This window comes from Giraffa tippelskirchi, chromosome X (genome assembly GCF_054371585.1).
Source record: "Giraffa tippelskirchi isolate mGirTip1 chromosome X, T2T-mGirTip1v1.2.pri, whole genome shotgun sequence".
In the NCBI taxonomy this organism is placed as follows: domain Eukaryota; kingdom Metazoa; phylum Chordata; class Mammalia; order Artiodactyla; family Giraffidae; genus Giraffa; species Giraffa tippelskirchi.
Window position 1 is genome coordinate 99,663,511 of NC_137289.1, and position 23,872 is coordinate 99,687,382.

General features: G+C 50.2%; 1 protein-coding gene across 6 annotated transcripts in view; it reads right to left on the minus strand.

The window, feature by feature from the left end:
• Positions 1 to 7,574: 7,574 nt before the first annotated feature.
• Positions 7,575 to 23,872, minus strand: part of IQSEC2 (IQ motif and Sec7 domain ArfGEF 2) — a 77,729-nt gene continuing 61,431 nt past the window's right edge. For 3 of the 6 annotated variants that reach the window (XM_081566998.1, XM_081566997.1, XM_081566999.1), the window contains 11 exons: positions 22,537 to 23,432; positions 21,030 to 21,191; positions 20,248 to 20,370; positions 19,116 to 19,282; positions 16,515 to 16,654; positions 15,380 to 15,505; positions 13,467 to 13,566; positions 12,757 to 12,918; positions 11,025 to 11,198; positions 10,486 to 10,535; positions 7,575 to 9,887 (listed from right to left, as the gene is read on the minus strand). In XM_081566998.1, the coding sequence (XP_081423124.1) occupies positions 8,922 to 9,887; positions 10,486 to 10,535; positions 11,025 to 11,198; positions 12,757 to 12,918; positions 13,467 to 13,566; positions 15,380 to 15,505; positions 16,515 to 16,654; positions 19,116 to 19,282; positions 20,248 to 20,370; positions 21,030 to 21,191; positions 22,537 to 23,432 (3,066 nt within the window). In that variant the 3' untranslated portion in view covers positions 7,575 to 8,921. The remainder of the gene's footprint in view (positions 9,888 to 10,485; positions 10,536 to 11,024; positions 11,199 to 12,756; positions 12,919 to 13,466; positions 13,567 to 15,379; positions 15,506 to 16,514; positions 16,655 to 19,115; positions 19,283 to 20,247; positions 20,371 to 21,029; positions 21,192 to 22,536; positions 23,433 to 23,872) is intronic. The other 3 variants (XM_081567000.1, XM_081567001.1, XM_081567002.1) reach the window with 1 other exon arrangement.

A 23,872-nucleotide genomic window follows, 5' to 3' on the forward strand; every position in this document is an offset into this window, starting at 1 on the left:
GAAAATAGTCCGCCTCAGCGGCGGAGGAACAAAGTTGTAATTAGCGAATTGGACCGTCTTTCCGGACGGACCGGCGGTGCACGTTTAAAGGCCAGTGCTGCGCATGCGCGTTACGGAGGGCGACCGGAAGAGGAGTTGGCGTCGGTGGGTGGTGGGTCCGAACTGGCAGCCACTCGATGACCTCAACTCTGGCGCGAGCCCCGCCCCAGCATGCTCTCTCCCGGGTCTTTCCGGTGTGGGCCACAGAAGGCGGCTTCGAGTCTGTGATTGCAAGGGATCCTTCTGCAGGCCCGCAGATTACGAGAGACATACATAGCTCCCAGGTCTAGGCTCTGACACCTCTGGGGCTTTGAAAAAAGGAAGCCGGGATGCTGCTTCCTTCTCGGGGACTGTGGATTTTTAGAACCCTGGGCCCCAAGGAGAGGAAGGAAATATTTATTTTATCCAAGTTTGCGTGTAGAGGCCTCTCAGAGATGGGGCTTCCATCCTTAACTCCAAAGAGTCATTGTCAGTCAGCATTTTAATGAACACTTTTATCGTGTCCGAACTTCCCTTGGTGGCTCAGACTGTAAAGCGTCTGCCTACAATGCAGGAGACCCGGGTTCGATCCCTGGGTCGGGAAGATCCTCTTGGAGAAGGGAATGGCAACCCACTCCAGTATTCTTGCCTGGAGAATCCCATGGACACAGGAGCCAGGCGGGCTACAGTCCATGGGGTCGCAAAGAGTTGGACACGACTAAGCAACTTCACTTTCACTATTTGTGGCATGTGGGCTTCCCTTGTGGCTCAACTGGTAAAGAATCGGCCTACAATGCGGGAGACTTGGGTTCGATCCCTGGGTTGGGAAGATCCCCTGGAGAAGGGAAAGGCTACCCACTCCAGTATTCTGGCCTAGAGAATTCCATGGACTGTAGGGTCCATGGGGTCGCAAAGAGTCGGACACGACTGAGCGACTTTCACTTTCATTTGTGGCATGTACCCCTACAGAATAAACCTGAGAGTATGTATATTTTAACTATTGGATTTTAACAACAGCATATGTATCGCCTATGAGTGCCCACCATTTGAAGTACCTACTCTGTGCACACTTGTGGGCCTACAGTGTACTTATTATGTATTTTGTGTGCATGGACTGTATTTATTGTGTATAGCCCCCTCCTTATATTTGGGTATCTAGTATGTGTACCTCTGCTCCTGTTGTGTGCATGTTTGTAAGCAGTTTCTGAATAGGTTTATTGCAACTGCTTTGACTATCAAACCAATACTTTGCCCATAGATCAGGCATCTACTGCATTTGAGGAGCTCTAAGTTACTCATCAGTTGTGGGCCTAAAGCATAAATAGTTCAAGAACCTACTGTGTACATTTTAGAATACTTCTCTACATGCTGATTGGGCTTACCTGATAGCTCAGTTGGTAAAGAATCCGCCTGCAATGCAGGAGACCCCGTTTGGATTCCTGGTCGGGAAGATCCCCTGAAGAAGGGATAGGCTACCCACTCCAGTATTCTTGGGCTTCCCTGGTGGCTCAGCTGGTAAAGAATCTGCCTGCAGTGTGGGAGACCTGGGTTCAGATCCTTGGGTTGGGAAGATCCCCTGGAGAAGGGAAAGGCTACCCACTCCAGTATTGGGCCTGGAGAATTCCATGGACTGTATAGTCCATGGGGTTGAAAAGAGTGGGACATGACTGAGCGACTTTCACTACATGCTGCTTAAGTGCTTATTTTGTGTTCCTCCATCAGACTGTGAATTCCTTAAGGGCAGGGGCCTTGTGATCTTATACATCCTTAGTGCCTCGCATGGTAAGCAGTAAATAAATGCTGAGTAAACAGAAAAATGAATGTATATTTTTGAGCAGCCTTAATATATATTCACTAAAAATAATATATACTCTTTGCAAACATTTCCTGGATATAGTAAGCATCTGCTGTAAGCTTGAATATGTTTGAAGGGGATGGAGGGTGTCATTCCTTCAGTTAACAGTTTCTAATCACATACCATGTCCCAGTTAAGTATATTCATTCTGCCTGCTGAGCTAAGGGCATCCTCTCTAGGGGAGAGGGGAACACTGGTAGGAACTCACACCCTGTAGTCAGAGAGGCCTGACTTCTAGTCCCACCAGCTCTGCCATTTTCTAGTTATATGGCCTTGGGTAAGTCCCAGGTTCTAAAACTGAGTGATGTTGTATGGGGATGATAATACCTACCTTGCAGGATTGTTGTATACTACCTAGCATATAGAAGGCCCTCAGTATCTGTTAACTGTTATTTTCACTCCTGAGAGTCAACAAACAGTATGTCAAAACTCATTAAGAATCTCCTTTGTGCCAGGCACTGTGCCTAGTGATTTCAGATTGTTTATCACTTGAACCCTTAGATTGCCTTGAATGCTTGGAATCTTTATCCCCTACTTGCCTTGTGAGGAAACTTGTCCCAAGTAATACATATAGTAAGTGACATCTCCTTTCTAGCTTTCTAGGTGTCAGGGGAAGAAACCTCAACCCTTCACCAGAAACACAGGTGAGTGACCCAACTGAACAACTGTATGGACAGGAAACAAAGCTAGGCAAGGTAATGCTAATAACAGTAAAAAAAAAAAAAAATCACTAGTCTCTCACGTGTGTAAGCATTTAACAGCCTACATAGCTCTTTCATACCCATTACTTCCCTTAATCTTTGCAACAGTCTTGGGAAAGATGTAGATCAATTTACCCAACCTGTAGATGAGGAACCAAGTTCCAGACAGATTAAACAACTTGCCCATTGTTACACAGGAAGTTTCTGCCTCTTGGTCAAATGCTCTTGTCATTTGCTCCCACCATAGTAGAACTAGGCAGGAGAAGGTAAAGAGAACAAAGAAGATAAAAGAATATCCCAAGTCCTAGGTTGAAAGAAGTTCAGCCTTTCTATCTTGAGGCTGCTCAGTGAAGGGCAAAGAGCATGAATTAGGAATCAGGAGACCAGGTTTGGGGTCTCAGCTCAGCCTAGCCTTTCCAAAGCCTTCTCTAAGGTTCTTAGCCCAGATACGACCCACCATCCTGGAAGGGCAAATGGAAACTGCATAGACTCTTTGAAGCCAGTCAGCCCCAATTCATCCATTCATGAATATTTATCAAATTCCTACTATGCACCAGGCACTTTTCTGGGCCCTGGGAATATAATGGTGACCAAGACAGACATGGTCTCTGCTTTCCTGCAGTTGACATTCACCCACTGAGATCTACCATGTACCTCACCTCCCTGAACCTCGATTTTCTCATTTGTCCAAGGAGACTATATAATCCCTTCCACACAGGGTGGTTATGAAGATTAGAGATCATGATACCTGCCATTGCTCAAAGGCCAGGTACTATGAAATAGGTATTGTTATCCCTATATAACAGATGAGGAGGTTGAAATTCAGAGTAGTGTAAACTTAACCAAGTTACATGGCTAGTAAGTAGCAGAGTACAACTGTTCAAGTCTGTCTGACTGCTATACAATTCTGCTTGTAAAAGTCTCAAATGGTGCCCCTTGCAAAACAGGTGCTCAGGAAATGAGATCCTTTCTCAATCTTTGGATCTTGCTTGGAACCAGCCTGAGTCTGGGCCCTGCAGGGTTAAGAACTGAGAAGCGGCAGGGAGCTCACCCTGGACTGGGGGTTGGGTTGGCCTCACCCATGCACCTGGGAGAGAGGGTCTGGCATGGAACTGGTACAGAGCAGTGAATGGAACACTTGGCTCTTCTCTCGACCACACTCACTCCATCCATGTTTTCTGGATGAGCTGCATAGTGACTTCGTCCATCACTTTCCTGATTTTAAAACAGGGTCCCTTCCAATTCTAAAGTAGGTATGAGCTGCAAGTTCTAAATCCTAAGTAGCTCTGGAATTTATCCCCTCTTCCCCATGCCTTTTTCTAATCTTCTACTCCCCATGAGAGCCATTGATTATTTCTACCCTAGGTTATTAAAAGAGCCTCCTTAAGATATCAAGGTCTCTAAGTGAGTTCGTGGAGACTTATAGATAGATACATAGATAGATAGATGTATATTATGTGCTCAAGATATATATGCATAACAATAAAAATGATACATTCAAAACAATGATAATTCCAAATGAATTATGATAGTAGTGGTTTATAACTCGAGTAAAATAAAAATCCATGACTCCACACTGATATAAATAAATAAAATGAGGGAAAAGGAAAAACTTTTCCCAAATAAAAAAGCAAATCCTGAAAACAGAGCTATTAATATAACACCTAGTGCCCAAATCTTGTTTTCTAAATGCCATTCTCAACCAAAAAGAACCAGAGCTCCTTGGAAAAAGTGGTTGATTCCAAGAGTGGGTCAGGGAAAATATAAGATGAGTCTGGAGCATCTTGTGGTACCAGAAAATAAGGAAGTGCTCAGGAGCAATGGAGAGCTGCCAAAAGGACGCAGGAGTCATCTTCCTGCTGGCTAAATATGGGACATTTTGAACATCGAGATAAAGAATGATATTAATGTGTTATAACTCACCGAAATGATAGACAACCATGAGTCCATGAGACTATAGATACATAAATGTAGGAGAAGGGAAAGCTCTCCCTTACACTGGAGAGCCAACTAATACAAGTTCAAAGAATGATGGTATTGGACAGTCACCATTTGGCCACCTCAAGAATCATCAGTGAATGCTAAAACTGGTGGGTGAAAGTTGAAGGAGTAACAAGACAAACACCTAATGTTAATGCATCTCCCCTCAACATAATCATTCATTACACAGGGAAAAATAATAGCTTTATAACAGAGATGCTATGTAGCCCAACATGTCACCTGGTCTTTCTTTAGCTTCCAAGGCCTGGGTGAGAAAACCTGTTGGCAACAGAGGAATGAGGATATGGGGACTGCCCACCTCTCCTTTGGGATGTGCCATGCCCACCACCTGGGCTGTCCTCTCCCATTCCTTTCTCATTATTCCACTTACATTAACATACTCACACACCTCCAGGCATATGCTGCTCCCTCTGGCAAATGCCTTTCTTTCCTGGGCTAATTCTTACTCACCCTTCAAGACTCAGCTAAAGGAGCAGTTCCAGAAATGCTCACCTGACCCCTCTCCCCTGCCCCAAGTTGAGTTTTCCCTTTCTTTGCACCCCCACACATTCTGTGCTTCCTTCTGGGCCTGCACTTATGTTGTATTGGCATTATCCCCCCAGGCTGTCTACTTCTGAAAGTCTTGTCCTGCAGTGTCCAGTATGGTAGCCAGTATCCACACGTGGCTGTTTGCATTTTTAAAAATTCAGTTCCTCAGTTGCAACTAGCCACATTTCAAGTGCTCAGCAGCCACATGTGGCTAGGGGTTACCATAGTGAACAGCACAGGTATAGGACATTTCTATCATCACAGAAAGACTTATAGGCTACCACTGGTCTAGGGTAAAGACAAGAACTCCCTGAAATTCTAGGACCTTTGTCTTTTGTTATGTGTCATCCCTCCTCATCCACATCTCTAAAAAGATTGGCAGTAAAACGTTTGAGGATGGCCAATTAACTCCTTGTCTTCAGGTCCTCAGGGAAATGGGGAGGTGAGGAGCCAAAGTCTGGATGGTGAGCTTCCAGGGAGAGGGCAAGGGTGGGGCAGGGACAGCCCAGTTCTGGGACTGCAGGGAGAAAGGGAGGAGGAGGAGAAGATAGGAGAGAGCTGAGAGAAGCTCGAGGAGGTTCCAGAGAGGCCTGAAAGCTTGCAGGTCGCATCAATCAATAAATCAACCAATGCAAAGATACTTTAAGATTTAGCTTAGAAAGAACTATTCATTCAAATCAACAAAAAGTTTAGTGTCATCTGTGCTATGCCAAGCACTGTGCTGGGGAATGCTCTGGACAGAGGTGATTCAGATCAGCATCACACCTGTGCCAGTTATGGTCTAGTGAGGAAGATAGATACTGATGTGAGGGATCCCAGACAGTGTGATCAGGGGCACACTTTGTGAGGCATGGGTTCTTTAAGACCATCTCATAAGAGTGAGAAAACCTTCATCAGGGATGTGGGGGGAGTACATCTTTCAGGGAGAAGGCACAAGTAAACTACTGAGTTTGGAAATTACATACAGGTCTTTTCAGGAAATGGTGAGTGGATGGCCAAAGTGTAGACGAGAAATGAGAGGATTATAGAGATCGTTCCAAAGTCAAGGCAAGGGGTTTGCACTTTTTTCCATAGGCAGCCGAGAACAGCTGACTGTGTGTCTGGCAAGGGGCAGGCATTTCACTCCCACCTATTAACAATTGCCCTGCAAGATCATTATCCCTATTTCATCAAAGGCAACAATCAAGTCTGACTGCTAAAAGCTGAGCTTTGGGAAGACAAAAATGAGCATCAAGCTGAAGGTGGGAGAAGTGGGAACAATCAAAGGTAGTCCAGCCTGGTCCACCAGAGAAGAAACAAAAAAAGTCTGATTGGATTTGATTCTGGACCAAATGCTTAGATGGCTCCAGCTGCTGCTTTTGTTTAAATGTGCATGTGAGGAAGAAAACAAAGACATTGGTCCCAGCTGCTTAAGAATGGGGCCATGCGTTTGTTAGCCATCTGTATGTCTTCTTTGGAGAAATGTCTGTTTAGTTCTTTGGCCCATTTTTTGATAGGTGGGGGAAATAAAGAAGGCCTCAAAAAAAATGTGGGGTCATCCAAACTGCTCCCTCTTAGTGGCCATTTCACACTCTAAGCAAGTCCCCCAAATATTTACTGACTGCTGCTTCCAGGGACCCTGCTGACCCTAACCAAGAGCCAGCATCCCGTATTCCTCCTAGGCTCTCCTGAGCCCCAGGACATGATTAGTGGTGCTGGAAACATGTCCATTTCATAGGGAGGCAGCTTTGGGGACTGGAAAAGAGCCTGGACTAGAAATCAGGAACCTCCATCCGGACTTGGGAAAGACCATCCCCTTCTCTGGGCCTGACCCCTCCTTGGTAAACTAAAGGGAGCCGTGCTATTTGTCATCTAACATCCCAAGTACACACACGGAGCTCTTATAATAAATGTATCTAGCCTTGGCTTCCTGGTCCAGGTAACCCTTCACCCACACCTTCAAGGACAGAAATGCGGCCCACTGTGGAGAAGGGGGGAGGGCTCCAGGGCAAAGCCGCCAGTCCCAAGAAGGGTGAGAATAGATGCCACAGGCATAGAGGAAGTATCCAACCTGTGAAAGGAAGGGAAGAGAACTAACTTGCTGAGCACCTACTCTATGCTGGCTGCTGGACACTCATTACCTCATGCTGTCATCACAGCCCCATGTGGCAGTGGCTTATCACCCGAAGTTTTCAACTGAGGAAACCAAGACTCAGAGAGGTTGCCTTTCCCAAGTGCACTAGGAAGGGAAAGCCCCAGGATTTGAACTGGATCAACTCCAAAGCCCAGACCCTTGCCACTCTGTTATGCAAGCTGTTAATGAAACGAACAGGAAAACCTCCCTCACCACCCACCTCCCACCCAACCAAAGCCTCTCACCCACCCAGTGGCCTGAGCTTCTACCATCAGCGCCTCACCTCCCTGGGCTAAGGCCTCTCTCCCAGGGGCTCCACCATGGGGGAGGGGGCACAAGTAGGAGGCAGAGGCGGGAGGTGAGCACAAGGTCTTTTATGAGGCATCAAATATACATTCTTATATACAAGGAGGAGAAAAGACAATGCCTAAACCCCAGGTCCTCTCCATACAGCCCCTCCCGCTGCTGCCCTCCCCCACCCCCAAACCCCGGGGTCCCTGGCCCTTCATACAGCCAGGGTCTGTCTGTCTGTTTGTACTGCAGCCCATGGTGGAGAAGGGAGAGGGAGGCAGGAGCTGAGAAAGGAGCTGGATATGCAGGGCAAGAAGAGGAGCTGGGGCTTGTAAAAAATATATTTATAATAAATAAACAGGGCTGTAAAGGGGCTGGAGAGGCAGCAGAGAGTTTGACGGACAGAAGGACTCAGGCATCCTAGCTCCCAGCCCCCACTCTGATGGCTTCAATCTCTGCCTCAGGAAGGACATCTCGGGCTCATGGTGGCCCTCTGGGAGCCCCTCTCCCCAGGGCTGATGCTGGGTGCCCTGCCCCAGCGGGGTGTGTGTGGGCAGTATCTGTAAAGTGCACTGTCTTCAGCTGTAGGTGGGGTAGGTGTGAGGGAATGGGGGGCATGCAATATGGGTGAGGGAGGGCTGCGCCCTTCTCATCCCAGACCTCAGCTCCCCCGCCCCAAACCTGTCTGGACTTTGATCAGGATAAGAACGTTGCAAGGAAAGGCAAGGTCCTGAAGCTGAAGAGGTCTGGGCTGGGGCCCACTAGACAGAGAGCAGAGATCGGCTACAAAGAGGAAGCACTGCCCCACCTGGGGACCAGCATATGTGGGGGCCCACTCACCGAGTACACTGACACCCCACATCCTCCAGCAGGTGGAGAGACACCTGGAAGTGTGTGGCCAGGCCCTGAGGTCAGAGAGAGGGCTGAGCCAGCTGGGGTTTGGCCACAACACTGCAGAGCCCCCTCCTAGCCTCACTCGGCCAGAGGTGCCCTGGGGAAGCCTTCACCCTCATTGCTCTCAACACCTGCCCTTCCCTACCAGGCAGAGCTGACGGGGAGCTCACACTGGCCCAGAGGTCTGAGGCCACCCAGCTAGACCTCTGGGGAAAGGGAGGGGGGAGGGTGAAGAGAGGGAAAAAGAGGACGAGGATTTCTGAAAGATCCTCACCACTCCTCAGAGCTCGAGAGCCCTGCATACAGGCTGCAAGTGGCAAGGAGTCTCAAACCTGGAAGGAAACCCCAAGGAGACTGTTGGGGGTTAGAGGAGGGGTCCCGAGGCAGGGAAGAAGTGGGGAGGAGGACATTTCTATGTGCATGTATATTTTGGAAAAACTGAGGAAGCAGAGAGGGTGTGAGGTCCCTCTCCTGCAGATTCCCCAGACCTCCCCAGTCCCCAGCTCACACACTCCATTCATCAGACCACGGTGCTGATCCGGCTTGGCTTGGCCTTGGGGTTTGCAGTGGGTGGGTTGGCCGTGCCGGGGGGCCCAGAGGCGTGCAGTGGGCCATGGGGGGAGGTGGGTGGCAGGGGCGAGTGGGGGGTGTGGGGTGAGGGTGGGGGCAGGGGTGGGTAGGAGGGGTGGGGTGGGATGGGTGAGTGCGGTGACAATGGTGACTGGGGGTGGTGGGGGTGGGAGTAGGAGCCCCCTGGTGGCCGAGATCCAGGGCCCCCAGTGGCCCCCGCTGCTGGCATCATCTGTGGGTGGTGGCTGAAGATGAAGTGCTTGGGGCCCTGTTTGTGGGCTGGAGGGTGCTGGGGGGCAGGACTGTACAGGGGCAAGGGGGAGGTGGGCTGGTGCAGGGGGTGGCGGCCATGTGGAGCAAACTGAGGGTGTCCTCCGGCCCCCCGTCTGGGAGCTCTGCCTGGCCGGCCCAAGGTATAGTGCTGGGGGCCTGGGACTGGGCCATGGGCATGGAAGTGGCGATGCGGCCCCACAGGAGGAGCTGAAGCGGGAGGTGGTGGAATGGAGCCCAGCTGCGGCAGGGGTGGGGGCTGCTGAGGCGGTGGGGGGAGAGGGGGTTGCTGGGGTGGCAGGTAGGGCGGCGGGGCCGGGCCTGGTCCTTGGCAATACTGGGCATGCAGGGCCTGGAGCTTGGACTGCCCATCAGGCAGCACCCCCAGACCACCGTGGCTGTGACCGTGGTGGTGGTGGTGGTGGTGGTGGTGGGTGGAAGAAGCAGATGAAGAGGAGGCAGAGGCCTGGCCTGTTGGTGGCGGTGGCATCTGGAAGGGCCCCTTGCCCCGCTTGCTTCCAAATAGGGAGCCCAGGAAGGATGAGGAGTTGGAGACGGGCCTCTGGCTCTTGTACTCCTCTGGCGGCGGGGGTGGGGGTGGAGGTGGCATCCTCTGATGAGGGCGTGGACTGCTAATAACAGACCCCTGGAAGGGGGGAGGGGTGGAAGTCAGGCCAGTATAGATGTCCTAAACCCCCAACCCTAAGCCCCACCCCCTGGTCCCTGGGGGCTGGGGAGACAGGACCCCCCTCCACGGCATAATGGAAACCAAGTCACAGTCCTGTACTTGTACATGGAGCGCCCCCAGCTTGCAGAGCTCTGCTGTCACATCCACTATCTCATCTGAGCTTCAGCTGGGAGAGGAAGATTTAGCAGTACCTCCTCCTCATCCCCATTTTGCAGGCAGGGAGCATGTTAGGCCCAGAGAGACAGAGTGACTTGGTCAGGCTCAAAGAGCAGGACTTGGAAGTAAGAGCTTCTCTCGGCCCAACTCCAAGAGCATCACTACTTGGAGTCGGCCCTGGGGTTGAGAGGGGGCTCGGGAGAGTGGAAGACAGACTGAGAGACAGGCAGAGTGAGGACAGACAGAGTTGAGGACAGATTGAGAGAGTGGTTGGCTGGGAGAGGCAGCCGCAGGGTTCCTGGCAGGGAAGAGTGGGAAGCAACAGGTCCCCTCCTCCGCTGGGGCGCCAGGGTGGCAGGGCAGGGCTCATGCAGAGAGTGGGGCAGGAGCTGGCACTTACTTCGATGGTGCTGTCCAGCGATCCCACGCTGTTACGCCGCCCCCGCTTCCCTGCACCCACAAGCAAGGAGCCCAGCGTCAGAGCAGCAACCCCCCCTCCCCACCCGGCTGGGCTCCAGAGCTGGGCACCAGGTCTGGGCCCCTCCCAGGGACAGACACCCCTATTCCCTTTCCCCCGTTGGAGAGGGGGAGGTCGGGAGGAGGAGAGGTAGAGAAGGAGGAGCGAGAGGAGGAAAAGATGGAGGAGGAGGAGGAAAGGTGGTGCCTGAGAGACAGAGAGGAAAGAGAGGAGAGGTGGAGCAGTGAAAGAGAGGGGCTGAGACTGTGGCCCCATTTGCACTCCCTGGCCCAAACCCTGGGCTCCACCTGTGCTGACCCAGCTCCCAGGTCCCCTGTGGCATGGCACCTAGGACTCTGGATGAAGGCAGGATGCGTGCACGTGTGGTGGGTGCAAGGAAGGCTGGCAGTCAGTGATAGGAAGCGAAGAGGACACCCAGTCCCATGGCTCCCCAGCCAGGGCAGGGGCCCCGGGAGACTTGCCTGCATCTGAGAGGTCTCGCAGGGAACTGCTGAGTGCACCCCGTTTGAGCCCATCGCCTGCCCCATAAGTGTCCTCCAGGCTGCTTCGGGCCAGTGTGCCGTTCACCGAGTCCTTGGCCCCTCCGGGCTGTGAGGTGTTAGGCCGCATCATACCTTTCTGCTTTTCCAGCTCCGCTGGGTGGCGGTGGGGGAGACAGGGAACAAAGGTCAGGGACAGGAGTGAGAGGCCACCTGACTGACCCCAGCCCTCTGTGGGCCTTCCCCTTCCTCACCTGCTCTGTCCTCAGGCCTCCTGCTTCGCCCCTGGACAGCCATACCTCAGCTACATCTCCTAAGTGCTGCAGCACCCAGCCTGTCTCGCACCATCTCCTCTGGCTCCTCTCCCCTTGCTTCTCCCTCCCCTGTCTGGTCTCCCAAACTACCCCTACCTTTCAAAACAGAGCTTTACAGTAGCTGCTTTGTTCCCAGGAGGGGCAGGAAGGCCCTTTGAGCCTATGGCAAAGGGCACTCATTCCAGAGCCTGCTCCATTCTCAGATACCTTGCTCCAGAGCAGAGGGCTCCTGGAAGGATAGGAGTAGGAAACCAACGGAAATCAAATTCTCTATTATGTGCCAGCCGTGTGCTGGGTGCTATGCTTACTCAATCTCTCTCAATCCTTATACCAGTTCAGAGGTAAGTATTAGCAGCCACAGTTTCCAGAGGAAGAAACTGAGAATCTGTGAAGTCACAGAGCTTGCCCAGGGCAAGCCTAGAAGTGGGGGAGCTGACATTTTGGAAGCAGGTCTGCCTGAGTCCAGAGCCCACGTTCTCCGGCCTTACATTCTCACCTCCCTGCGGAGGTCATGGAGACTTCTGTTGATCACCCATCCCTCCTCCTGGCATGCTCACCCTCTCCCTGAATGTCCCCAGGGTCTCAAGGATCTGGTGAGCTGAATGAATGACCCTGCCTTGCTGAAGAGCACAGCAGACCCCAGAACTGTGAAGGCCTCACCGAGGAGCTGTCCACCACATCTCTTTCTCTGTCTCTCTGTCTGTCTATCTGCCTGCCTTTCTCGTTAACACCATGTTACTTAACCTGGAGAAAATAACTTAGAGGGCATTGGGAGGAATGAGATACAATCACTATTTTCTATTATATATGATCAGAATGACGTGATGGGGACCCTGAAGGCCAGGAGGATGGGTCATCAGGACTCAGTTCAGGAACGAGAATGTGGGGAGACGAAAGGAGAGGCTGGGAAGGGGAGTAACATCAGTTGGACACTAACGATGTTCAACCCTCATGTCCTGTGAACATGTAGGACACATCCTCCACCTTATCTCACTGAATCTTCACAACTCTGTGAAGATTTCACCACCCCAATTTCATGTATGAAGAAACTGGGGCTCCGAGAGTCAGGTACCTTTCCCCAGTTTACCCAGATAATAAGTAGCATACCTGGCATCTGCAACTAGAGTCCTACCTCCAATACCCTGCTTCTTCTCCCTGCTGCCTTTCAATAGAAGGAAGTGCTGGCTCATAATTAGGGCTTGAAATAATAATGAGGTTGAGAGGTAATGAGCCTCTTGTCACTGAAGGTATTCAAGCAGAGGCTGAAAGATTCCTGGAATGAGGGTAGGAAGTCTGGACAAGCTAACTCCCAACTCTGAGTTTCTCAGAGGACAGGATTCTTAGTGTCTGCAAGGCACTGTATTAGGAGTCGGGGAAGGAGATGTGGCTGGGTTACTCACACTCCACACGGTATTTCTCCATCTCCTGCACCTCAGCAATGGATTCTCGGAGGTCAGATGTGAAGCGCAGCCGGTCCTGGAGGCTGGGGGCATTGAAGATGATGAGGACTTTGCGCTCCCCACCAGGCACTGCAGACAGCAACTTGATCCCAAACTGGTAGTCTGTGGGGAAGAGGAAGGTCAGGCACCTCTGTCTGAGGCAAGGTGGCTCATATGTGAAATAATTTTTCTCATGTCCATCTCTGACCCCACCTCTTCTCTGCATGAGCATCATCAGTGGGCCCCCTTTGCTCCAAAGCCCCCAGACTCCTGGTAGTCATGGTACTCCCTATGCCCCAGGATGGAAAGGCAGGCTGAACTCTGGCTGTTCTCTAGAACCCCTTCCTTCACCCCTCTGGCTCTACTCACATTGCTTCTGATGCCCAGAAGCCACCCATCAAAGCTCTTCTGGCTTAGTCCTTCAATGCATGGCGTGATCACCATCACTTTAGCTCATCAGAAAACATACATGCTGCAGTTCTCTGCCAGATTACGAGCTCCAAGTCATACTCCACCCTGGCTTGCCTTCCATCCTGGGACCAAGGAGGTGCTTTGGAGACCTCAGCCCTGTTGTAAAGGAGTCCCAAAACTGGAGGCTGGTGTGGAGGAAGGATGAGCATGAGGGCCATGGCAAAGACTCTTGGGATGCTGGGATCCAAAAAGGGACTCACATGAATTCTGGAAGAGCTGCATTTGCATTTCCACGAGGGGAAAGGACTGACGGAAACTGTACGTCACCAAGATCTTCTTCTTCTGGAAAATTTTGGTGACCTTCGGCAGGGGTGGGAAAAAGACAAGAGGCAGGGTTTGGGGTGGGGAATTTCCCATGGCATCTATTGCTTGTTACTGCCTACCCTCTACCCCCCTCCACCACTAACAGACATATACACACAAACACACATACCCACAAGTTGGGGAGAACTGAAGCTTGGTGGAGCAGAACAGGAGAGACAGGAGAGAAATGCAAGTTCCTGATGTAATGCTGATGCACAACAGGCATTCACGATTTTTATAGGAACTAACTGAATGCTGCTTCCCCCAGGAAGCCTCTTCTAATACCTCACATAGAGTCCCCCTCCCACCATTTTCTGAGCTTCCAGAGTGCTGGTTCAGTGCCTTTCACCATTAGGTTTGAGGAAAGTGCTCTGAGTATGTGATTGCTGGCCTGGAAACCCCAAGAGGAGTCTGGTTCTCGTCTATCTTGCCCACCTGGGCCAGACTCAGTGCACATTGGAAATCTTCACTAAACCAAAGTGTAGAGTTAATGAGTCTTCGTCTCAACAACCCAAGGTCTTTATCAAGTACTAGTGTTCTAGACTCAGCTAACATGGGTTGGAAACATCTCAGACCATCTGCAAGTGGCATTTAAAAGCACATTATTTGATTTCAGGATGGTTACGGTACACACTTATGCAAAGCATCTTTTTAGCCCTTTGGACTGTGAGAGAACAAGGACTGAGTCTCCCTCATCTCTGGGAACCCAGTGCCTAGTATGGGGCTGGGCACCCACAGGTGTCAGTGCACGATGAATGGTGAAACATTCACTCAATACCCATGTGGGCGAGGCCCTCCCCTGGGTTAGGCTAGTCTACATCTGATGTGTTATTTCACCCCCATGACCACCCTGAGCTGGGGATTAGCTCCACTTCACAGAATAGGAAATAAAAGCTCAGAGAGGGCACTGGAGGAGCTTCATCTAAAGCAGCAATTCTCAACTAGAGGTGACTTTGCCCCCTAGAGGACATTTTTAGTTTGACTGCTACTGCTGTCGAGTACGTAGAGACCAGGGGTGCCACTAAACATGCTACAAAGCACAGGACAGCTCTCACAATAGAGTATCCCACATCCGCCCCAGATGTCAATAGTCCCGAGGTTGAGAGACCTGCTCTAAAGGAGAGAACACCAAGGGAGGACAGGTCACTGTCCTCAAACCCCTGAGGAGCTAAGAGCAGACAGAGAACACTTGTTCTCTGGGATCCCAAGCGTTGAGTGAAGATTATTGGAGGAAACCCATTGGGAGACAGATTCTAACAGTCGGAGCTGTCCGAACAGAAAACTGGCTCCCTTGGAGGAAGGCAGCCTTCTGTGCCGCACTCATGCAAGCAGAGGACCATGTGGGAATCTGGCTCTTGCCTGGGATAAGAGGTTGGACAGGACCCTGAACTTCCCTTCCCATCTGCAGAGTCCTAAGAGTCCCAGTTCTAAAAGACATATGTTTACACTGGTGATGAGCTCAGTTTTAAGAATTACTTCAAGCATCCCGACCACCAGAAGGTTTCAGACCGACTCCAGGGTCACAGGTTCACTTCCTCCAGTCAACCTACTGGGCTATTAAAGTGGGTGTGGACTTTTTCTACCACTTCCCAGACTGTAAGCCTGTCATCTGCCCTGGTCCTCACCTTTTCTGCCCCGCTGTGGCTGTCACTACCTCCAAATGGTGAAGTAAAGGAGGGGCAGAGGCACCCAGATCACATGGCAGAGCTCCTTACCCACCACGCCTCCACCCACCAATGTTAACGGTTTACACCCCACCCAGAGTCCAAGCTCACCACTTCCCTCCTTCTCCTCCCCTCAACGCGCATACCACAAGGAGATCGTTGAAGAGGAAGACCTCCCGTTGATGTAACCCTAGCCTCTGTGGGCGGTTTGGATCTGGCACCTCATAGAGCTGGCAGCAGCAAACCAGTCGACGGTGAGGAAGAGATAGGACCTAGATAGGCATGAAGAAATAGGTGTCCTCAAGGCCAGCCCACCAGCTTCAGGCATCTTAACATTAACTGCAAGAGTAAGTTCACTTCTGGTATATATCACTGTCACTCTGATATAAGGAATCTAAGCAACTAAGCCTAGGCTTATCTTTGTCCCTGCAGCTCCCTCTGTCTGGAATGCTTTCCCTGCTCAGCTCCCTATGGCCACATTCCACCCCTCCTCCAAACCCCAGTTCCAGTGTTCTCTTCTCCAAGAAGCCATTCCTAATCTCGCTGGGCTGAAAATGACCTCTCCCTCCTGTGTGCTCCCCCTAAATTAACCTAACTATAAGGTGGAGGTATTGAGTTTTTGTCTGACACCTCCCCACCCTGGTCTATGCTTCCAAGGACAGAAAGTGAAAAGTGAAGTCGCTCAGTCGTGTCCGACTCTTTGCGGCCCCATGGACTGTAGCCCACCAGGCTCCTCTGTCCATGGGATTTTCCAGGCAACTGTACTGGAGTGGGTTGCCATTTCCTTCTCCAGGAGATCTTCCCAACCCAGGGATCAAACTGAGGTCTCCCGCATTGTAGGCAGACGCTTTACCATCTGAACCACCAGGGAAGTCTAGGGCAAAGCTTAGACAGAGAACATATCTTATTCGTACCTGTGTCTCCAGTGCCAACTGAAATGCTAGGCTCAGCGGAAAGGCATCTGTAAATGTTTATTGACTAAAAGACTAGAGTGTGTTTGTGGCTTTGGTCATCAGCTAACTATTAGCTTGGCTGCTCACTTGGGATGGACCAGCCAAACCAGAGGTGAGAAGCATGTTAATATTTACACAGCATCCACGATGAGCCTTGCCATATGCCAGATGCATTCCCACAGAGCATCCCACTCAAGCTGCCCTACCACTCCTGAGAAATGCATCACCACCCACTTCATTTGGCATTTGAGGGGAGCCTGGGGCTCAGAGAGGGGCATGGACTCACCTCCCCAACCTTGTCCCTTCTTCAGCCTCCCAAGGCACTTACCGGTTTCTTGCCTACAATCATGCGCTCCACGGCCTGCACTTGGGACACATGGTCATCATTGGTCCGCAGTTCGCGTCCCTGGATGCGCTGGTAAATGCCCACTAGGAGGTCTCGGGGGATGTCTTCACCGTTGTCAACCCCTGGTGAAGGGAATACACAGGAATATATAGTATACATGTGGGGAGTGTGTGGCAGGGATTCTCCACAACCCTCCACACCCAGGCGTGGGCCGTAATGATGGCCAAGACTGGAGGAACAGCCACCCTTGTTCCCTCGGCCAGGAGAGTCAGTTGCTTTCTTCCCCAGGATGGGAATTTTGTCTAATAACTCAGAGCACAGTGTGATTAAAACAATGACACTTTTTTTTTGGCCTTTCTAACTAACAAAAATAATGTTAGATAATATCCAGTGTTAGTAAGAGTTCAGGGAAGCAGGCATATATACTAACATAACTGTTTTGGAAGGTAATGTGGCAAGCCTAGGAACCCACTGTAAGGAATTACTCAGAAATATGTGCAAAGATATATGTACAAGTGCAGCTTATGAAAAAAATTTCAAACAATCTAAGTTCTAACAGCCGAGGAATACTGAAGTAAAGCTGAATATATCCATTTCATAAAATAATTTATAGCTGTTAAAAATTTGATATTTCTCAAAAAAATCGTGAGAAAATTCCTATAGCAAGTGGGAAAAAAAGCAAGATAATAAATTGCATGTACAACCTGATCTTAACTGTATAGTTACACTTGTTGCTGTTGTTCAGTCACTAAGTCAAATAAATGGAGAGATATTCCATGTTCATGAATTGTTGCTGTTGCTGTTTAGTCTCTAAGTTGTGTCTCATTCTTTCACAACTCCATGGACTGTAGCCCACCAGGTTCCTCTGTCCATGGGGTTCTCCAGGCAAGAATACTAGAGTGTGTTGCCATTTCCTTCTCCAGATGATCTTCCCGACTCAGTGATCAAACCCGTATCTCCTGTATTACAGGTGGATTCTTTACCACTGAGCCACTGGGGGAGCCCACAGTTACATGTGCATAGGAAAAAAAAGACTAGAATACACCAAAATATCAACCATGGTTGCCTCTAGGGGACAGAATTTTGGATGGTTAAAATTTTTAATAACTTCTATATTTCTAAAATTTTTGGAATGGACAGGAATTCATTTTGTTTGCTTATTTATTTAATAATTGGAGGGCGAAGATATACACATATACAATATATGTGTATTGTACAATATATGTACATATATAAATATATATATTGTACATATACAATATATATACATATTAAATATGTACATGTGTGTATAGGTCTACACATGTACATATACACACATATATACATACACACAGACAAGGAGGGGAGAAGGGAGAATGGATGAAAAGAGTGAACGAACGAATTAATGACTAATGGCAGGATCCTGGGAGACAGCTCCAGATGGCCTCTGGTCTAACTCCCTCCTTTGAAGTCTACCATTCTTCTGATTGTCTGCTGAGCAAAACCCCCTCACTCCTCTAACAAAAACCTTCTGCTAAGGAAAATGTTTTCTCCTTAGGAAATGCCAAGCCTTCTCCTTGGACACCAGGTACTAAACGAACAGCCTTCATCACACTGCCTTTTTACCTCAGCAGTCAGACAGCTTAAGAGCCCAATGATGCAGACCCCTGACAGTCAGCAAATCTGTCTTGTCTGTTTGTTTTTCCTCAATTATACTTCCCTCTTTCGTTTCTGTTTAAATAATCCTAACATCTGTGCCATTTCTAGCAGGCTGCTCTTTGGTGAGAGGCAGGGCTTGACATCAGTACAATAAACCAAGAAAAAAAGTCAAGGGGACACCTTTCATCTGGCACGTCAAGGCCCCTGGAAACTGGTTTTAACTGACCTTCCCCACTAGATCATCCGCCTCCTCTCAATTGTTCTCCAAACAACTTTGTTTTCCTACCTCTGTGCCTTTGTTATTCTTACTGCTAGGTAAGCCTCCTCTATCACTGTTTGGTCATATTATCTCTCTTCCCTGAGCTCTGAATATACTTTTGGGCTGTCTGACATCACAGTTCGTTCCCTGTCTTGTGCTGGGTATCTGGTACTACAAGTCAGTCTCTCACGCACAAACTGGGAGCACTCTTGGGGCAGGGAATGTGGTAGATGCCCCTCCACGGTCCTTAGCACCTATCACAGGGACTGGCATACATGAGGCACTCAATGTCAACTGCCTGGCTGGCTGATTGATCAATGAATAGATGAATGCATGAGTGGAGGAAAGGGCACTTAAAATAAATAAGTCTTTATGGGCAAACAAGGGAGGGAGACAGGGTGCGATGAGTGAATTAGTGTAAGTTCCATAAAAATCATGGATTTTTACCTCCCGTTCAGGACCTCCTGTTTAGTCAATATTCAGTGTGGGAATGAATGGACAGGCAAATGACCATTTGAGTGATTTAACAAGTAAATGCTGTGGGAACATCTAGCCTTAGCAGAAAGTGAGGTTAAATTTTCAGGGAGTAGTGTTCTCCCTCTTCCTTCCCACCCCTGCCACCTGGCCCACTTTCCCTTCCCAGGTGAAAGACAGGAAAAGCTGATGGGAAGCTCTGGGGTCACCTCTCAGGTTCTTGATGAAGTCATCTAGTTTCATCTTGCGTTCAGCCTTGACGCTGGGACTGTACATGTCAGTATTGAGGAGGATGATGGCAAAAGCAAGGATGAAAATGGTGTCTGGATTCCGGAACTGGCGTACGAGGGCTGGGTTACACACACAGTACCGCTGGCTGCAGGGCAGGAGGGGTCAGGACCAGGGTTAGGCACCAGTAATCTCCGCCTACCCCCCATCCTCCCATCTGGCACCACCAATTCTCTCCTCCAAGACATACTCCCAAACCCTATGAGTCTCTCCTCTTTCTTCAGACTTTCCTCAAGATTGACATGTAAAAATCACAACAGCTACCTTTCATGGACCTTTGCCATCTTTGTATGTCATCTCCTGTAATCCCATCATAGTTTTGCAGCCCCATTTTACAGATGAAGTGACTGAAGCCCAAAGTGGCCTTCAGTGTCTAGGATAATAGAGCTGATATATGGTGAAACCAGGGTGAAAATCCAGATCTTTCTGACTACAAAGAAAATCCTCCCATGTCAGAAAACAAGTTCCCAGTAACTCTTCTATTTCTCTTCTAAATACCCCAAAGTGGTGGAGTCAGGACTTATAACCAGGTCTGATGCCTGATCCCTGCAGCATTCATGGAGGAAGATAGTAGTTAAGAGCATGGGTCATGGAATCAGACACACGAGTTGAAATTCTGGTTCCACTGCTTATTCACCATATGACTCTGGGCAAGTTACTCAGCCTCTCTAAACTTCTGGTTTCTCATCTGCAAAATAAGAATAATAAGAGAAGCACCTACCTCATCAGGTTGTTGGGAATATTCACTGAAATAATCATGTAAAGTGTCCAGCTCAGTAACCCAATCAATACCTGATGAGTATGGTAACAGCTCAGGGAACATGAGTTGTTGCTGATGCTGCTGTCACTTATTAGATGCCCATGTCCCAGATGCTAAGCTGGATACTTTAGGCACATTACCTCTGATCGTCACAACTGCCTTGCAATATAGGATTTATAATTTCCAATTTCTAGTTAAGAAAGTATGAGGCTCAGAGAGATGACTCATAGACCCATCCTACACTGCCCCCCAAAGCAGAGAAAGGCAGCTTTAGTACTGGGAAGTGGGCACACCTGAAGGCTTCGATGAGTCGTTCTACTTTCTGGGCCTCACCCTGAACCCGGATGTGGGATTGAAACTTCCGCAGGGCGTCATCCAAATCCATGGAGGAGAAGTCCATTTCATCCACCACACAGCTGAGGAGCAGAGAAGGGGGTGTGGCACTCTCAGTTCCCCTGCAAAGAGCCTCTGACCCACCCTGACCTGCTCCAATGAACCAAACCCCCTACTGACAGGCTTCCAAAATCTGAACCTGTGGCCCAAGCAGTACTTATGAGGATGAAAGTGGAAGTCGCTCAGTCGTGTCTGACTCTTTGCGACCCCATGGAGTATATACATCCATGGAATTCTCCAGGCCAGAATACTGGAGTGGGCAGCTGTCCCCTTCTCCAGGGGATCTTCCCAACCCAAGGATCGAACCCAGGTCTCCTGCATTGCAGGCAGATTCTTTACCAGCTGAGCCACCAGGGAAGCCCAAATGAGGATAGAATGTTTGAAACGGACCCCATCCCAGAAAATCCAGGCAAGAAACATGGTTGCTAAGGGTCTGTTCCATCAACCCACTGATATCAGGGATGGGAAAACTGAGGCTCAAAGCAGGTCATAGGACAAGCATGCCTTGCCTGGGGCTACCCGGAAGACTTTAGGACTAATGCCAAGAGAGATCAGATCTCTTTAGGGCAGAGAGGTATAGGAGCAGGAAGGTCTATTCATCCTGTTTTGCAAAGTTTATCTCCCTCCTGCCCTTCTTTTCCAGGAACCCCTGGCCTAGTCTGTCCCAGCCTGGGGTCCTCACTCCAACACATCTCTGTTGAACTGCTTCTGCCGGTTCCCTAGGAATTCCCCTATCATCTGCCGGCTCAGGCCTTTCCGTTCCAGGATGAAGTGAGCCACTCCCACTGGCGTGTCTGACAGGAAGCCCCGCTCAATCAGATACTGGATACCCTTCTCTGGCTTCCTGCAGAAAGAGGGGAGGGAGATGAGATGACAATCCTCCTGGAACTCTGCCCCCTGCCCTATATCTTGAACTAATTTGGGGCCCAACCATGGCCTCAGAGAGCCAAGAAGGTCCACTCCCTTTATGTGGTCCACTCACTTCATGGTACACATAAGAAAACTGAGGCCCAAGGGAAAGAAGCCACTTTCCCACTTCACAGAGCTTCAAAAATTCCAAGGTATCTTCAACTCAACTTCCTCCTTCACTGGAGCCACATTACAATTGAAAGAAAATTAAGATCTGATGAGAGTCTGTTCTGTGCCAGGAGCTTTGATATTCTCCACAGGCACTGAGGAGTCCTGGGAGAAGGCCTGGATTCCAGGCTAAGTCCTTCTCTCTGAGTCACAGACCCTTGGAATAGGAAAGTAGTGAAAAGATTACTTTTTCCACATCCCACTGAGGCAGGCACCACCAAGCCTCTGTGAGTGTTTCTATAGATCAGTTGCTCCCTACTTTCCATATCTGGGTCTGAGCTATCCCATATTCAGAACCCCAGAGCCTTAGGGCCTCATAAGGCTAGAATTTGGGAGACTTTGGTGCCACAGATGGAGTCTCAGATCCATTACTTACCATGCTTGAATTGGGACAATTCCCTTTAGTTCTCCAAGCCTCAGTTCCTTCTCTATAAAATAGGGACACGACTACCCACCTTGCTGAGTTATCATGAGAACTAAATACAGATGGCCATGTCTAATAGGCTATAAAGATGTAAGGCATTTGTTTTCTAATCAAATGTCACACTTGTATTCCACTGCTAAGCACCTGGCACAAGACCAGGTACCTAGAAAGAACTCAGTCCTGGTCACTGACTAGTCCAGCACAGCACCCTGCCCCAACACCTCAAACATTCATACACTGCTAGTTAATTGATAGAAACACTGAAGCCCAAGGAAGGGACACACCTTGCTCAGGGCTACCCAATAAGTCTGGCCCAAGTCTCCTGTTTCTGAGAGCAGGGTTCTTCATACACAACATCGGCTATCCCAAAGGGATAGCCTAACCAAAAAGGGAAGGTGGGAGACCCAAGGTTCAGAATCCATCCTCTATAGAGAGAACTAGGGCCAGAGAGGAAAGCATCTCACCCAAGACAACACAGTCAGAAGCAGAACCAGGACCACAACTGCCTCTCATGGGTGTGGGGGCAGCCATTCTTGTCACCATGTTGCCAATTCTTTTCCCTAAACAGCTAGAGAGAAATGCCATCCACAAAGTGGAAGGATGGTGGCAGCAGGATCACTGACTCTAGGAGTCTAAGTGCCCACAGCAGGGTAGGTAGGGGCAACAAGGTGGGAATGGGAACACGTACTTATTGAACAGGTTGAGGCCAATTCGGTAGTGCCGCCTCTGCACCACATCGTTGTTGAAGGCTGGCGAGTCCCAGCTGTGCCTGGTCTCCCGCTGGTAGGTCTGCTTGCACAGGCCGGTGGCTGGAGGCTCCCTCAGGCTGTCCCGCGAAGAGGAGCCAGAGCTGCAGTTGATGGTCTCGTTGGAATTGCTGGAGCTCTCAAGGCTCTCGTTATCTCCACCATCAGAGTTCTCGCCTGCTGCCTCGCACTTCCCCAACCTCCGACCCCCAGCCACACCACTGGGCCCAGTGCCACTGTTGGGGGCTGGTGGTAGGGGCCCTGGCGGGGCTGGGGCTGGGCCCTCCGGGGCCGGGTAGTGGCGGTGTGGGATTGGGGCCCTGCCTGGTGGCCCCTTGTGCTTCAGGGTCCCATGGGGGCTGCAGCCATCAGCCTCATACACGAGCTGACGGTGGACAGAGCCGCGATCTGAGCGGTCACTCAGGTCCACGGAGCTGTCACTGGGAGGCTCAATGGTAAGCAGGGGCAGGTGGGCAGCCCGCAGCCGGAAATCCCGACATTCCAAGCACCCAGGACCCCTGCGAGTGCCTTCCTCACGGCTACCATCTTCCCGGGACCCTGCTGGCACTGGTGGAGGAACTGGAGGGAGAGGAGCTGGTGCCCAGAACTCAGGCCTGCCCTGGGCAGGAGGCTCTGTGCTAGGCAGTCGTTCAGGGGATGGTGGGGGAACTGGGTCATCCAAGTAGAGGGGAAGGTCACTGAAGGATGTGGCCGAGCTGTCCTCTTGCTGTTCCTTTGACTCTCGCTTCTCCAGCTGGGCTGACCCTGGTTCCTCAGACATAGGCCCCGATGGGTGGCAGTTCAAGGCCTCGTCAATGGATTCAGCCAGAGACTTTACCTGTGGTGGAAGGGAAGGGGGAGGAGGGGAAAGGAGAAGAAGGAGGGAAAGATGAAGGACAGTGGGATGGTGAAAGGGTGGGAATGAGGGAGGGAGGGAAAGAAAAATTGGGGGGATCTTCCTGGTGGGGCAGCCAGAAAAGGGCTTCCCCTCCCCCACCTCCCCAGATTCTCTGCAGGACATAACTCCCAGGGAGCCATTGTGAGCTCACAGGAGCTGGAACTTATGCACACAAGTTCCCTTCTCAGATATCTCAAATATATCCCAGATTTACCTTCTTCATGTCCATATAGACCCAAGCCAAATGCCACCTCCTCACTGATCCCAAGCCACATTCCTGCCTCTGCCTTCCTTTAGGTTAAACCAAAATCCCAGCTGCCTCTGGGCTCCCGGAGCCCTCTGTCTGGTTCTCTCTTAGGAAATCCATGATATTTAGCCTT